The sequence below is a fragment of the Mya arenaria genome, chromosome 16 (genome assembly GCF_026914265.1).
Source record: "Mya arenaria isolate MELC-2E11 chromosome 16, ASM2691426v1".
Lineage (NCBI taxonomy): Eukaryota > Metazoa > Mollusca > Bivalvia > Myida > Myidae > Mya > Mya arenaria.
The window spans coordinates 4,125,892-4,142,886 of NC_069137.1; the positions used below are offsets into that span (position 1 = coordinate 4,125,892).

Below are 16,995 nucleotides of genomic sequence, written 5' to 3' on the forward strand. Positions count from 1 at the left end.
CTAAAGTTTCAACTGTAAATTTAAAGTTACATGATCTAAGTTTGGATAAATTTAAAGCATGATTAAGTGGAATGATAGTTAATTATTTCTCTAGTGTAATCGTTTGCTTAAAGCTATTATAGAATATTCCTTTATTATACCATCTCCTTTTTTCGTGCCAGATTTGTAAGTACTGGTCTTTTAATATTTTCGTAACTTATGAACTTAACATTTACGTTTATTTGATATTCGAACAAGTTTAAATTACCAGTGGAGTAAAACATATACTTTATATAATTAAGCCATTTAAAATATAGGTTACATACAGGTCGCATCGAGCGGTAAACAATTGATGCATATAAGTCATTAACTAATACAAGTTTGCTCCAATAGGCAATCATTCTTTTTTGTATTCTAATTTTAATCGCCATATAACATATATGCAGGTGTACTTTTCCTTGAATTTGTTATTTTCCTTAAAAAATCTAGATGTATTTTTTTCATAAATTTTGGCATTCTCAAATCCTAGGATTTCACAAGAGTAAGTTAATATAGGAACAATAGTATGATCAAATAGTTTAAGTTGGAGATCAATTAGTAAGTCAAGTTTATTTATTCTTCTTTATAGGAAATGAAGAGTATTTTTTTGCTTGTGCTAAATGTTCTTTGGCTTTATTAATTTTCCCAGTTGGGCTAAATATCATTCCTTAATACTTATAGTTATCAACGATTTCTAGTTCTTCGTTGTTCAGTGTAAATCTATAATGCCTACACGATCTTCTGTTCGCCCCAAATATCATGACCTTTGTTTTGAAATTATGCATGAATGTCATACCATTGATTGTCGCAATTTTAGTATAATTGATTAGGCGATATAAATATAAAGCTTTAAAGTTGAACATTTACAAAAAATGTCAACCAAAAGATAATAAAAGCGACTACTTTGATCTGCATTAAAAAAAAAATATGCTCACCTTTTATAACAGTATCATCTAACAATGTAAAGCGGTATTTTAAAGTCGTACACAATAAATGGCAAACAAGGTTAAGGGTGTATAATACTTCCATTATAAAATTGTATCTTGTTATAACAACTAGGCGTATGGTTACAACTACCTAGTATATTGTTATAACGTCTAGCATATTGTAATAACGAAAAGATATCTTACTATTATAATTTTTATGTTATACTTTGTAATGTTATGTTTAAGGGATAAAGTTTTTCCTTTAAACAATTTCACACTCTCTTTTACGACATAGTTTCCCGCTGTTACATCTTCGTATCTAGTTTAAAGTATCTTGCTACTAAGATATCGTATCTCCTTAAAACGGCTTTATAGAACGAACACACGATTAGGTATCGCGATAACAAATGATGTATCAATACTTATGTGAAAAACTACCGGTAAAAGCTCAGTAGCCAAAAGTTTAAACATTAACCCCGTTTAATGGTACTGGGTAAACGCAAAAGACATAGAAAAAAAATCACAAACAAGAAACATGGAACAACAGATCAAACCCCGAGTTACAAAAAAACAACGAAGTATTTAATAGCAGAAAGCACAAAAATATTAAATGATTGGTGAATGATTAAAGATTTACTGTGGACTACTATAGTCTCAAAAGGTAGAAATGCCGTGTTTTAATCTCCTTTCATTCAAATAAACACTAAGTGTCCTTCATTCATTCATTTTTCACTTTTTATTTTGTCACGGTAACATATCGTTACAACAGACAAGTAATAACATTAACAGGCAATTGAGTTAACAACATGACGGAAAATAACAATTGAGGCAATTTTACCACCGGGTACAGTGACAAATCGCTAACAAGCATGATAAAGGAAATCAATGTAATACAAAGTTTTACAGCCTAAGAAGTGTGCATGTATACTACTCGTTGATCTGCTAACTTATCTGTAGTAAAAACAAGTCCCTTAAACTTGCCTCGGGATATTTTTTAAATGGAAATTTCATTGACTAACGGTACAAAAAGCACGTGCAGAAATTAATGAATGGTATAAGCGGTCTTGGACTTGCTACAAATTGAATATGAGATTATTTATATTTAACTAGTTATGAATAATGGACTTTGTTGAGATAATGATCGCTGCGTGATTTGGAATATAGGCCTGGAGGTAAGAAGAAGTAGAGTAATTCATAATTGTTAAAATTTCACGTGATTCATCAAATATCTGACAAACTTTGACAGATTAACGAGGGTTTTTTTATTACTTGCATTTAGGAGCTCCCTATACTTTATCATATTTGGATGCTGCCAATAATATTGTGAAATGAAGATTTTTCTTTGATCCTGGAAATTTTTGCACGTTAATATGTAATGGTAGCTGTCGCCAATGTCTGACTGGCAGAGCGGACACCGCCTGTGCGCGTATTCTATTCCTTGCCATGCTAAAGTTTCAACTGTAAATTTAAAGTTACATGATCTAAGTTTGGATAAATTTAAAGCATGATTAAGTGGAATGATAGTTAATTATTTCTCTAGTGTAATCGTTTGCTTAAAGCTATTATAGAATATTCCTTTATTATACCATCTCCTTTTTTCGTGCCAGATTTGTAAGTACTGGTCTTTTAATATTTTCGTAACTTATGAACTTAACATTTACGTTTATTTGATATTCGAACAAGTTTAAATTACCAGTGGAGTAAAACATATACTTTATATAATTAAGCCATTTAAAATATAGGTTACATACAGGTCGCATCGAGCGGTAAACAATTGATGCATATAAGTCATTAACTAATACAAGTTTGCTCCAATAGGCAATCATTCTTTTTTGAATTCTAATTTTAATCGCCATATAACATATATGCAGGTGTACTTTTCCTTGAATTTGTTATTTTCCTTAAAAAATCTAGATGTATTTTTTTCATAAATTTTGGCATTCTCAAATCCTAGGATTTCACAAGAGTAAGTTAATATAGGAACAATAGTATGATCAAATAGTTTAAGTTGGAGATCAATTAGTAAGTCAAGTTTATTTATTCTTCTTTATAGGAAATGAAGAGTATTTTTTTGCTTGTGCTAAATGTTCTTTGGCTTTATTAATTTTCCCAGTTGGGCTAAATATCATTCCTTAATACTTATAGTTATCAACGATTTCTAGTTCTTCGTTGTACAGTGTAAATCTATAATGCCTACACGATCTTCTGTTCGCCCCAAATATCATGACCTTTGTTTTGAAATTATGCATGAATGTCATACCATTGATTGTCGCAATTTTAGTATAATTGATTAGGCGATATAAATATAAAGCTTTAAAGTTGAACATTTACAAAAAAATGTCAACCAAAAGATAATAAAAGCGACTACTTTGATCTGCATTAAAAAAAAAAATATGCTCACCTTTTATAACAGTATCATCTAACAATGTAAAGCGGTATTTTAAAGTCGTACACAATAAATGGCAAACAAGGTTAAGGGTGTATAATACTTCCATTATAAAATTGTATCTTGTTATAACAACTAGGCGTATGGTTACAACTACCTAGTATATTGTTATAACGTCTAGCATATTGTAATAACGAAAAGATATCTTACTATTATAATTTTTTATGTTATACTTTGTAATGTTATGTTTAAGGGATAAAGTTTTTCCTTTAAACAATTTCACACTCTCTTTTACGACATAGTTTCCCGCTGTTACATCTTCGTATCTAGTTTAAAGTATCTTGCTACTAAGATATCGTATCTCCTTAAAACGGCTTTATAGAACGAACACACGATTAGGTATCGCGATAACAAATGATGTATCAATACTTATGTGAAAAACTACCGGTAAAAGCTCAGTAGCCAAAAGTTTAAACATTAACCCCGTTTAATGGTACTGGGTAAACGCAAAAGACATAGAAAAAAAAATCACAAACAAGAAACATGGAACAACAGATCAAACCCCGAGTTACAAAAAAACAACGAAGTATTTAATAGCAGAAAGCACAAAAATATTAAATGATTGGTGAATGCTTAAAGATTTACTGTGGACTACTATAGTCTCAAAAGGTAGAAATGCCGTGTTTTAATCTCCTTTCATTCAAATAAACACTAAGTGTCCTTCATTCATTCATTTTTCACTTTTTATTTTGTCACGGTAACATATCGTTACAACAGACAAGTAATAACATTAACAGGCAATTGAGTTAACAACATGACGGAAAATAACAATTGAGGCAATTTTACCACCGGGTACAGTGACAAATCGCTAACAAGCATGATAAAGGAAATCAATGTAATACAAAGTTTTACAGCCTAAGAAGTGTGCATGTATACTACTCGTTGATCTGCTAACTTATCTGTAGTAAAAAACAAGTCCCTTAAACTTGCCTCGGGATATTTTTAAATGGAAATTTCATTGACTAACGGTACAAAAAGCACGTGCAGAAATTAATGAATGGTATAAGCGGTCTTGGACTTGCTACAAATTGAATATGAGATTATTTATATTTAACTAGTTATGAATAATGGACTTTGTTGAGATAATGATCGCTGCGTGATTTGGAATATAGGCCTGGAGGTAAGAAGAAGTAGAGTAATTCATAATTGTTAAAATTTCACGTGATTCATCAAATATCTGACAAACTTTGACAGATTAACGAGGGTTTTTTTATTACTTGCATTTAGGAGCTCCCTATACTTTATCATATTTGGATGCTGCCAATAATATTGTGAAATGAAGATTTTTCTTTGATCCTGGAAATTTTTGCACGTTAATATGTAATGGTAGCTGTCGCCAATGTCTGACTGGCAGAGCGGACACCGCCTGTGCGCGTATTCTATTCCTTGCCATGCTAAAGTTTCAACTGTAAATTTAAAGTTACATGATCTAAGTTTGGATAAATTTAAAGCATGATTAAGTGGAATGATAGTTAATTATTTCTCTAGTGTAATCGTTTGCTTAAAGCTATTATAGAATATTCCTTTATTATACCATCTCCTTTTTTCGTGCCAGATTTGTAAGTACTGGTCTTTTAATATTTTCGTAACTTATGAACTTAACATTTACGTTTATTTGATATTCGAACAAGTTTAAATTACCAGTGGAGTAAAACATATACTTTATATAATTAAGCCATTTAAAATATAGGTTACATACAGGTCGCATCGAGCGGTAAACAATTGATGCATATAAGTCATTAACTAATACAAGTTTGCTCCAATAGGCAATCATTCTTTTTTGAATTCTAATTTTAATCGCCATATAACATATATGCAGGTGTACTTTTCCTTGAATTTGTTATTTTCCTTAAAAAATCTAGATGTATTTTTTTCATAAATTTTGGCATTCTCAAATCCTAGGATTTCACAAGAGTAAGTTAATATAGGAACAATAGTATGATCAAATAGTTTAAGTTGGAGATCAATTAGTAAGTCAAGTTTATTTATTCTTCTTTATAGGAAATGAAGAGTATTTTTTTGCTTGTGCTAAATGTTCTTTGGCTTTATTAATTTTCCCAGTTGGGCTAAATATCATTCCTTAATACTTATAGTTATCAACGATTTCTAGTTCTTCGTTGTACAGTGTAAATCTATAATGCCTACACGATCTTCTGTTCGCCCCAAATATCATGACCTTTGTTTTGAAATTATGCATGAATGTCATACCATTGATTGTCGCAATTTTAGTATAATTGATTAGGCGATATAAATATAAAGCTTTAAAGTTGAACATTTACAAAAAATGTCAACCAAAAGATAATAAAAGCGACTACTTTGATCTGCATTAAAAAAAAAAATATGCTCACCTTTTATAACAGTATCATCTAACAATGTAAAGCGGTATTTTAAAGTCGTACACAATAAATGGCAAACAAGGTTAAGGGTGTATAATACTTCCATTATAAAATTGTATCTTGTTATAACAACTAGGCGTATGGTTACAACTACCTAGTATATTGTTATAACGTCTAGCATATTGTAATAACGAAAAGATATCTTACTATTATAATTTTTATGTTATACTTTGTAATGTTATGTTTAAGGGATAAAGTTTTTCCTTTAAACAATTTCACACTCTCTTTTACGACATAGTTTCCCGCTGTTACATCTTCGTATCTAGTTTAAAGTATCTTGCTACTAAGATATCGTATCTCCTTAAAACGGCTTTATAGAACGAACACACGATTAGGTATCGCGATAACAAATGATGTATCAATACTTATGTGAAAAACTACCGGTAAAAGCTCAGTAGCCAAAAGTTTAAACATTAACCCCGTTTAATGGTACTGGGTAAACGCAAAAGACATAGTAAAAAAATCACAAACAAGAAACATGGAACAACAGATCAAACCCCGAGTTACAAAAAAAACAACGAAGTATTTAATAGCAGAAAGCACAAAAATATTAAATGATTGGTGAATGCTTAAAGATTTACTGTGGACTACTATAGTCTCAAAAGGTAGAAATGCCGTGTTTTAATCTCCTTTCATTCAAATAAACACTAAGTGTCCTTCATTCATTCATTTTTCACTTTTTATTTTGTCACGGTAACATATCGTTACAACAGACAAGTAATAACATTAACAGGCAATTGAGTTAACAACATGACGGAAAATAACAATTGAGGCAATTTTACCACCGGGTACAGTGACAAATCGCTAACAAGCATGATAAAGGAAATCAATGTAATACAAAGTTTTACAGCCTAAGAAGTGTGCATGTATACTACTCGTTGATCTGCTAACTTATCTGTAGTAAAAACAAGTCCCTTAAACTTGCCTCGGGATATTTTTTATATGGAAATTTCATTGACTAACGGTACAAAAAGCACGTGCAGAAATTAATGAATGGTATAAGCGGTCTTGGACTTGCTACAAATTGAATATGAGATTATTTATATTTAACTAGTTATGAATAATGGACTTTGTTGAGATAATGATCGCTGCGTGATTTGGAATATAGGCCTGGAGGTAAGAAGAAGTAGAGTAATTCATAATTGTTAAAATTTCACGTGATTCATCAAATATCTGACAAACTTTGACAGATTAACGAGGGTTTTTTTATTACTTGCATTTAGGAGCTCCCTATACTTTATCATATTTGGATGCTGCCAATAATATTGTGAAATGAAGATTTTTCTTTGATCCTGGAAATTTTTGCACGTTAATATGTAATGGTAGCTGTCGCCAATGTCTGACTGGCAGAGCGGACACCGCCTGTGCGCGTATTCTATTCCTTGCCATGCTAAAGTTTCAACTGTAAATTTAAAGTTACATGATCTAAGTTTGGATAAATTTAAAGCATGATTAAGTGGAATGATAGTTAATTATTTCTCTAGTGTAATCGTTTGCTTAAAGCTATTATAGAATATTCCTTTATTATACCATCTCCTTTTTTCGTGCCAGATTTGTAAGTACTGGTCTTTTAATATTTTCGTAACTTATGAACTTAACATTTACGTTTATTTGATATTCGAACAAGTTTAAATTACCAGTGGAGTAAAACATATACTTTATATAATTAAGCCATTTAAAATATAGGTTACATACAGGTCGCATCGAGCGTTAAACAATTGATGCATATAAGTCATTAACTAATACAAGTTTGCTCCAATAGGCAATCATTCTTTTTTGAATTCTAATTTTAATCGCCATATAACATATATGCAGGTGTACTTTTCCTTGAATTTGTTATTTTCCTTAAAAAATCTAGATGTATTTTTTTCATAAATTTTGGCATTCTCAAATCCTAGGATTTCACAAGAGTAAGTTAATATAGGAACAATAGTATGATCAAATAGTTTAAGTTGGAGATCAATTAGTAAGTCAAGTTTATTTATTCTTCTTTATAGGAAATGAAGAGTATTTTTTTGCTTGTGCTAAATGTTCTTTGGCTTTATTAATTTTCCCAGTTGGGCTAAATATCATTCCTTAATACTTATAGTTATCAACGATTTCTAGTTCTTCGTTGTTCAGTGTAAATCTATAATGCCTACACGATCTTCTGTTCGCCCCAAATATCATGACCTTTGTTTTGAAATTATGCATGAATGTCATACCATTGATTGTCGCAATTTTAGTATAATTGATTAGGCGATATAAATATAAAGCTTTAAAGTTGAACATTTACAAAAAAATGTCAACCAAAAGATGATAAAAGCGACTACTTTGATCTGCATTAAAAAAAAATATGCTCACCTTTTATAACAGTATCATCTAACAATGTAAAGCGGTATTTTAAAGTCTTACACAATAAATGGCAAACAAGGTTTAGGGTATATAATACTTCCATTATAAAATTGTATCTTGTTATAACAACTAGGCGTATGGTTACAACTACCTAGTATATTGTTATAACGTCTAGCATATTGTAATAACGAAAAGATATCTTACTATTATATTTTTTATGTTATACTTTGTAATGTTATGTTTAAGGGATAAAGTTTTTCCTTTAAACAATTTCACACTCTCTTTTACGACATAGTTTCCCGCTGTTACATCTTCGTATCTAGTTTAAAGTATCTTGCTACTAAGATATCGTATCTCCTTAAAACGGCTTTATAGAACGAACACACGATTAGGTATCGCGATAACAAATGATGTATCAATACTTATGTGAAAAACTACCGGTAAAAGCTCAGTAGCCAAAAGTTTAAACATTAACCCCGTTTAATGGTACTGGGTGAACGCAAAAGACATAGAAAAAAAATCACAAACAAGAAACATGGAACAACAGATCAAACCCCGAGTTACAAAAAAAAAAACGAAGTGGAAGATAACAATCGATTAAGGTTTACTAGCTCCTTTCAATATATCGTTTAGAAAGGTTTTGTATTGTTTTGTATCTATTAAATTTCCTTAAAGCATTTCCTCACATAATAAGTATATACTACATATTTTCAAACGACAGAAGGATTCGCATGCGGACGCAATTATCCATTATACAAACATAGCATGAACATGTTTAGCTTAGTTTTAACTCATTTAAGACTAAGATAAAAGTGGTAACAAATTATATTTTGTACTTTGAAAGTTATACTGATAAAAATTGATTACCCTGAACTAGTTGTTGTTATTGTTTTTTACCATTATATATTAAACCAACATCTGAACAATCTTTATTGAATACAAATCAGAAGGTCATGATAAATTGGTTCTATGTTAAATAGCATTAGACTTAAATAATTAATGAACACCATTTCCCAACCATCACAAAGAACTTTGATCTTCATTCAATATACTAATGCTGTCATTTGCTAGAGCAAATTATCACGACATTGTGTAGAACTTTGATCTTCATTCAATATACTAATGCTGTCATTTTCTAGAGCAAATTATCACGACATTGTGTAGAACTTTGATCTTCATTCAATATACTAATGCTGTCATTTGCTAGAGCAAATTATCACGACATTGTGTAGAACTTTTATCTTCATTCAATATACTAATGCTGTCATTTACTAGAGCAAATTATCACGACATTGTTTAGAACTTTTATCTTCATTCAATATACTAATGCTGTCATTTACTAGAGCAAATTATCACGACATTGTGTAGAACTTTGATCTTCATTCAATATACTAATGCTGTCATTTACTAGAGCAAATTATCACGACATTGTTTAGAACTTTTATCTTCATTCAATATACTAATGCTGTCATTTACTAGAGCAAATTATCACGACATTGTGTAGAACTTTTATCTTCATTCAATATACTAATGCTGTCATTTGCTAGAGCAAATTATCACGACATTGTGTAGAACTTTTATCTTCATTCAATATACTAATGCTGTCATTTACTAGAGCAAATTATCACGACATTGTGTAGAACTTTTATCTTCATTCAATATACTAATGCTGTCATTTACTAGAGCAAATTATCACGACATTGTTTAGAACTTTTATCTTCATTCAATATACTAATGCTGTCATTTACTAGAGCAAATTATCACGACATTGTGTAGAACTTTGATCTTCATTCAATATACTAATGCTGTCATTTACTAGAGCAAATTATCACGACATTGTGTAGAACTTTGATCTTCATTCAATATACTAATGCTGTCATTTACTAGAGCAAATTATCACGACATTGTGTAGAACTTTGATCTTCATTCAATATACTAATGCTGTCATTTACTAGAGCAAATTATCACGACATTGTGTAGAACTTTGATCTTCATTCAATATACTAATGCTGTCATTTGCTAGAGCAAATTATCACGACATTGTGTAGAACTTTGATCTTCATTCAATATACTAATGCTGTCATTTACTAGAGCAAATTATCACGACATTGTGTAGAACTTTGATCTTCATTCAATATACTAATGCTGTCATTTGCTAGAGCAAATTATCACGACATTGTGTAGAACTTTGATCTTCATTCAATATACTAATGCTGTCATTTACTAGAGCAAATTATCACGACATTGTGTAGAACTTTTATCTTCATTCAATATACTAATGCTGTCATTTACTAGAGCAAATTATCACGACATTGTGTAGAACTTTTATCTTCATTCAATATACTAATGCTGTCATTTACTAGAGCAAATTATCACGACATTGTGTAGAACTTTGATCTTCATTCAATATACTAATGCTGTCATTTGCTAGAGCAAATTATCACGACATTGTGTAGAACTTTGATCTTCATTCAATATACTAATGCTGTCATTTACTAGATCAAATTATCACGACATTGTGTAGAACTTTTATCTTCATTCAATATACTAATGCTGTCATTTACTAGAGCAAATTATCACGACATTGTGTAGAACTTTTATCTTCATTCAATATACTAATGCTGTCATTTACTAGAGCAAATTATCACGACATTGTGTAGAACTTTGATCTTCATTCAATATACTAATGCTGTCATTTACTAGAGCAAATTATCACGACATTGTGTAGAACTTTTATCTTCATTCAATATACTAATGCTGTCATTTACTAGAGCAAATTATCACGACATTGTGTAGAACTTTTATCTTCATTCAATATACTAATGCTGTCATTTACTAGAGCAAATTATCACGACATTGTGTAGAACTTTTATCTTCATTCAATATACTAATGCTGTCATTTGCTAGAGCAAATTATCACGACATTGTTTAGAACTTTTATCTTCATTCAATATACTAATGCTGTCATTTACTAGAGCAAATTATCACGACATTGTTTAGAACTTTTATCTTCATTCAATATACTTATGCTGTCGTTTACGGATACCCCGCTACGAATATGGCGTGATGCAGAAACTACTATATTAGACCTAATATTAAACGAGTTTATTTTAGCCGACAAAAACTAAAAGAATAAATAGTTTCAGTGTGGTATAGATTATACTTCATCGCGAAATATTATCTACCCTTTTTGAAACAAATAACAGTTCTTTATGTATAACTGAACTGTCGATTATTGAAAAGACATGTGCCGTTGGTAATATTTACTCTTATCCAATTGGAACGTAATAATGATAAGAGCTATGATTTCACAATCACTTATATTGTCTACAAACTAAATGCCAAGAGTTATGTTTTTCAATAGACGAGATGAACCTTAATGGTTGTAATCAGTATGGTATGTTACTATGGAAACAATCTCTTGTATGGAAGGGACTAAGTTTAAATATTCATTCCTTTCCAAAGTCAATTATTTAAAGCCTAAAAGATGTATTCATTACAATTTAAGTTTAAACGACAGTTATGAAATATAACTCCTGTGATTTCATTGTTACAAGTAGGACGCAATTATACTGAAACCAAGTACAAAGTCAATATTCTACTTTTATATAATAACCAAACGATATAATCAGACTTACCCGTTTCAATAGATCAGCTTTAAATGCGAAAAATGATGACAGATATTTACAAGCATTTATAATATGGTTTAATTCTAAGTGGTGTAAAATAAGTATAGGTTTACCATTTGAATGGAAATATAATTATACAATTGCATACCATGCGCAGATTTATATTTATAATATTTATAATAAAATGAAACTTAGGAGACAAATGTAACAGTAAACATGAACAAGACTCAAAGGCACAGAAAACAAACAAGAAACAGACAAGTATACACATTACGAAGAACAGGCTCTTAATACAAGATACATAATTGCCACAATTAACATCATGAAATGTATCCATTGAAAATAAGTACACTTATTAATAAGTACTACAGAAACAATCCCAGTATCCTATAATTCACCACGATCTTCAACTTACTGTCAGTTTTAAATGCTAGGATACATTCTAAATTGTTGTTTTTATCTGTTGTTTGTCAAAGTACTGTAAAAGAAAGCACATAGGGTAAGATATCATCAAAATTATTGAAGCTAATGAATGTTAAAAATGTTTACTTCCATGTTTAGATCTGGTTAATATTAATGTATGAACGTTTTTTTCTCTCGTGTGTTTGGAAGGCAATAAAACCTTTTGAGACTAAAATGATAATGAAATATTTATTTTTTTTCTTCATGTTAAAGTAATTCAACGTATGACCATAACAAAAGCTTTGAAAACGGTTGACAAAAAATCGCTTAAGATATAGTCATGTACATTGCAATGTTAACTATCTCAAAAACACACTTCAGCGTAAGGGACAATAACATTTAATCATGTAAATACGAAAGGTGTCCGCAAACCCAGGGTTAACAAGAAACCCTAGTGGTTATATATAATTCAACTTAGAAGTCCAGTTTAAAACTAATAGGTCTAAGGCGGAGTTACTCGAGCCCAACCGGTATAATTCGAACAAACCATTATCTGGTGTTAAAACTTAACATCTAAGATATGTGTCCTCGGATTATAAGCAGGATACTTTTCCAAAATGATCAGGTAGTCAAAATAATAAAACCAGAGCGTTGGGGTTCGGTTTTGATATATATTTTATTTATAGTCGACCATTAAGAAATACATACTAATGCATCATCGTGTGCCTACATTAGATGAAAAACGTATATACATTTGTATAATTTATTAATATAGTGTTACATGTTTTAAAACATTTTGGCATGAACATATTGATGGTCGCTAACTTTGCTTTATTTCCATAATAAAACAAGTGATCAATACCACTTATAATAAGTCTAAACAATATTTTCGTTTATTCACGAGTCTTTGTTTATGTTTGACTTTTAAATCAATTGACGGGAGGTGTACATTTTTATATGTGTTTGCTCAAGCCAACAGGTTTTATGTCATACTTCGGCAATCAAAATGTATTAATCATATATTGGTTTAAAACTACCTATAAGACAAACCCGAATTTGATTTAAATATATTATCGCTGTCATCAATGGCAAACCATTGATTGACACAATTGTAGCGATACTGAGTATGCGATATAATGTCAAGGGTTAAGTTAATTCAGTTAAGTTATAACTTATCGATACCTTTAATTAATTCTACAAGAAAAACTCGACTCCTGACACGCAAGAATATCAACAAAGGGATGATATTTAACGACTGATTTTGATCTACATTGAATATCTTCACAAATAATTCTGTCATCTTACATTGTTACAATGTGTGTAAAAACTTAACCAGAGAAATAAATGGTATACTAATCAGATACAAGGAATGTCTGTAGCTGGTATTATGGATTTTTAATTTTCAACTCCATGTTAATGTTTTGAAAATGTTTTTTTTCGACACAAGAAATATTGCCGCAGACAACAACTATCCCAGAATCTGCATATATCGACAGAAAAGTTGCCAAAACTATGGTAAAAGTACTCAAACAAACTAACCAATAAATGCAAAGCGAGTTGTTAAATATTCCAAATGAACAATACAAATATGTGAGAGGTCAATATAACAGTTAGGCAAATGGAATGGCAATAGGTTCAATCTTCCCTATACATTTATTTAAGTAATTGAACAGGAAGCTGACTATATTTTAATCAGATGAATCGATATATTTAAACAGTTGATGGCCAAGTCTGAAGGTAGTTTACAAGATAGAATAAAGACCATTAAATTATATTGCTATTTACATAGTAAATTAAGTCCTTATTAAGATCGTACTTACTTAAACGACAATATAGACAAGTGTTTACCTCAAAACATTTTTGCATCTTAAATCTTTGCCAATATTTGTAGTTTATAAATACCTAGTAATAATGGAATGTCTGACACGTTCTGTATCAGAGCGTCAGAATACTATATAATTAAGAAATAAAGAATTGGTTTTAGAAGACATGTGCAAGCTTACAGACTGGGTAGTTGAACTGTGGGTGCTATACTGACCGACTTATGAAACTTTTTAGATCCGTCAATATTTAGTAATTTAGTAAATGTCATATATTTGTTGTTCCGCATTCACGCATTTGGTTATTTTTTCATGTGATTTTTAAGATAAGAGTAATATGCTAGCAAGTGATATTACCCTTTTTGACTTCCATATACAGAATGTAATTATGGGCATTGGCAGATCTAATATACAACAATCACAAACTTTCGTAGCACCGTTTCATTCCATTCACGGGCGCCCATTAGTGTCCTTTGTGTCCCCAATATTTGTATTAAGATGTTTGTTTTCGTGTTTGGTAACAAAACTGTTCACTAAATTAAGGACATGCATGCAAAAAGCTGTACATTGTGTATCATTATTGTGACTTAAAACATGTTTGTGTGCGTCATCCATCGTTCTGTTTTGTGCTATTTATGGCTAATTAGTTAAAATAGTAGTACGATGTGTTTAAAATAATATAGACTCACGACGTGTGTCAACAAACTTGTAATTCTTGTAAAGGCTATGCATATTGGGTAAATTTATGCACTAATTTGAACAAAAAAAAAACATTATTAAGGTTTTACATATGAATTATAGTATGGATTGTAGATTTTTAATGAGCATAAGTATATTTATCTCCATACCTCTGAAAACATTTAAGATCACATGTTTGGGACTTTTACCAAGTTATTAAAGCACCTATTGAAAATAAATATATCAAGAAACGTCCTAAAAGTTCGGCGTTTTTGTGAAAAGTAAAACAATAGTAATATTCGCTGAAATCCAAAATTCCGGAAACCACCGAATATGTTTAAATTAGCGTTTTCAGATATGAGCAGATATGAGCAGGCAAGAGTGTCGTTATTACCCCTTTTTATGTTTTATCAGGGTCAACACAAAGAACTTTCCTTAAAATGTTTTCTATCTCACAATAGCTATCGTTCTCATAATATTTAATCTGTATAAGAAAGAATCAATGCAGTCAACATAAATCTTTTAAAAACAGTATTTGCGTATAAAGCGAATAATGATAACGCATTTTGCACTTATTACATATCCACAGAAGTTTCATTTTAAAGATGCGTTCGTTCACATAAAATACTTGGTATCTCTTCAAACAACTAAGTATCTATTTAAAAAGACTAGGTATCACACTGTTACAACTAATTGCATCGTTGAGTTTGATTAGTTTAATTACAAAAGCAAGATTAATCGATTAAGTATTTTGCTATTTAAAGACACACCAGTCTGATTAAAAGAGATAATAGGTCGTTAAAAGTAAATACAACGTCGGAGTTGAATAATATATTAGCTTGTTTGAACAATATACTACAAGCCGTTTAAAACAAATACAAGTCGTTGTTCCGGGATACTTCGTCGCATAACAAAATACCAATATTTAAAACGTGACACATTTAGGTTTTTATACACAGCGTTTAACAAATTACTTTCACGAACTACCAACATTGTTCATGTTTTAGGAGTATAGGATTTAAAAACTTACTTTCAGGTTTCGAGTAAGCATAAAGGGTTGTCATTCATGTTTATGCCATGTAAAACATACTTGTTTCACTGTAAGATCGCAATAAAGTTTAGCACGTGAACACCAACAGTTATATTACACTCAAAACCTCTCGTCAATTTTAACTGTTCTTTCTCTTTCGATGAAATATATTTCGATGTAACACTATAAAAGTATCAAATGATATATTAATCAAACATGTATTTACAAATTCTTCAATAAGCTAGCATCACTGTCAAGTCGCTTTAATTGTACATACATCATTATATAAGCACATGCCCGCTTGGAGCTTGGAGCGTTTTTGCAATACCAAATACTTTTATACGAGTCACATGTTTTTAAAGCCAAACAAGTCTAGAAGGTTCACTGTGCATGCGCTTAAGAACTAGTCTATACGGCACTTATCAACTCAAGTTCAGCATGTGTATGCCATTGATAATAGCTTGTAAATTTAAGTCAATAAAACGGCCCAAGAATAGTTAAATTCGTTCAGTACAATTAGCATTATTCATAATATTGTATGTAAGGTTAAAAATTGTTTATATCTAATTTGAGAACAAAATTTTGCATTTTATATTTTAAATAGTTTCATTTTATATAAGTATAGCTATTATACTTACTCGTTTATCCGAGTTAAATGAATTATAAGCAGAACAAGTCTAGGAGATACATTGCACATGAGCCGAATAATTTGTCCTCACGACACTTTAATTCCATTTCATCGCGTTTTGGCCGAGGGCGTCAGCTTATATAATTTCGTCCAAGTTAACACGGTCAGCATGAAAAAGTTTGATCATTTTTAATTAAATCATGTACAGAAACAAAACATATTTATGCTAAATTAAGCTAAGCAGAAATACAAAATGATTTAAATGATTTTACTTAATAAGATATATAAATCTCCAGTAATTGACAACTAGCCTATCTGTTGGAATATGAAGGTAAAGTCACGCCACTACTAATAAGAACAGGTAATTCAAAACTGCCTTTTGATTAACAATGGGTATCTAAAGTAGCGATCATTTCGTAAGGTTTGAATTGTTTTATAATTATATTGAGAACAAAGCTTTGCATATCAAATTTTGAAACACGCCATCCTAATTATTATTTATTTGCCATCGATAACAATGAAGTTTAATTAGTCAGTCTCAAAATCTGTAATGTTTTTGCACTTAAGGTGATTTCAAACTTTTCAATTGATGATATAAATTATGCCTCCCTTACCCGATATATAAAGAACTTGCTAAACCTAAGTTTATGTTTTCGTATAGAAAATAATACAATAAATATAAGACAAA

General features: G+C 30.4%; 1 protein-coding gene across 1 annotated transcript in view; it reads right to left on the reverse strand.

Annotated features, from left to right (window-relative positions):
* The window catches only part of LOC128222370 (uncharacterized protein PF3D7_1120000-like), a 75,706-nt gene extending 59,110 nt beyond the window's left edge, over positions 1-16,596 (reverse strand). The window contains exon 1 of the mRNA XM_052931345.1: positions 16,318-16,596. Coding sequence (XP_052787305.1) covers positions 16,318-16,376 — 59 coding nt within the window. The 5' untranslated portion in view covers positions 16,377-16,596. The remainder of the gene's footprint in view (positions 1-16,317) is intronic.
* Positions 16,597-16,995: the final 399 nt, after the last annotated feature.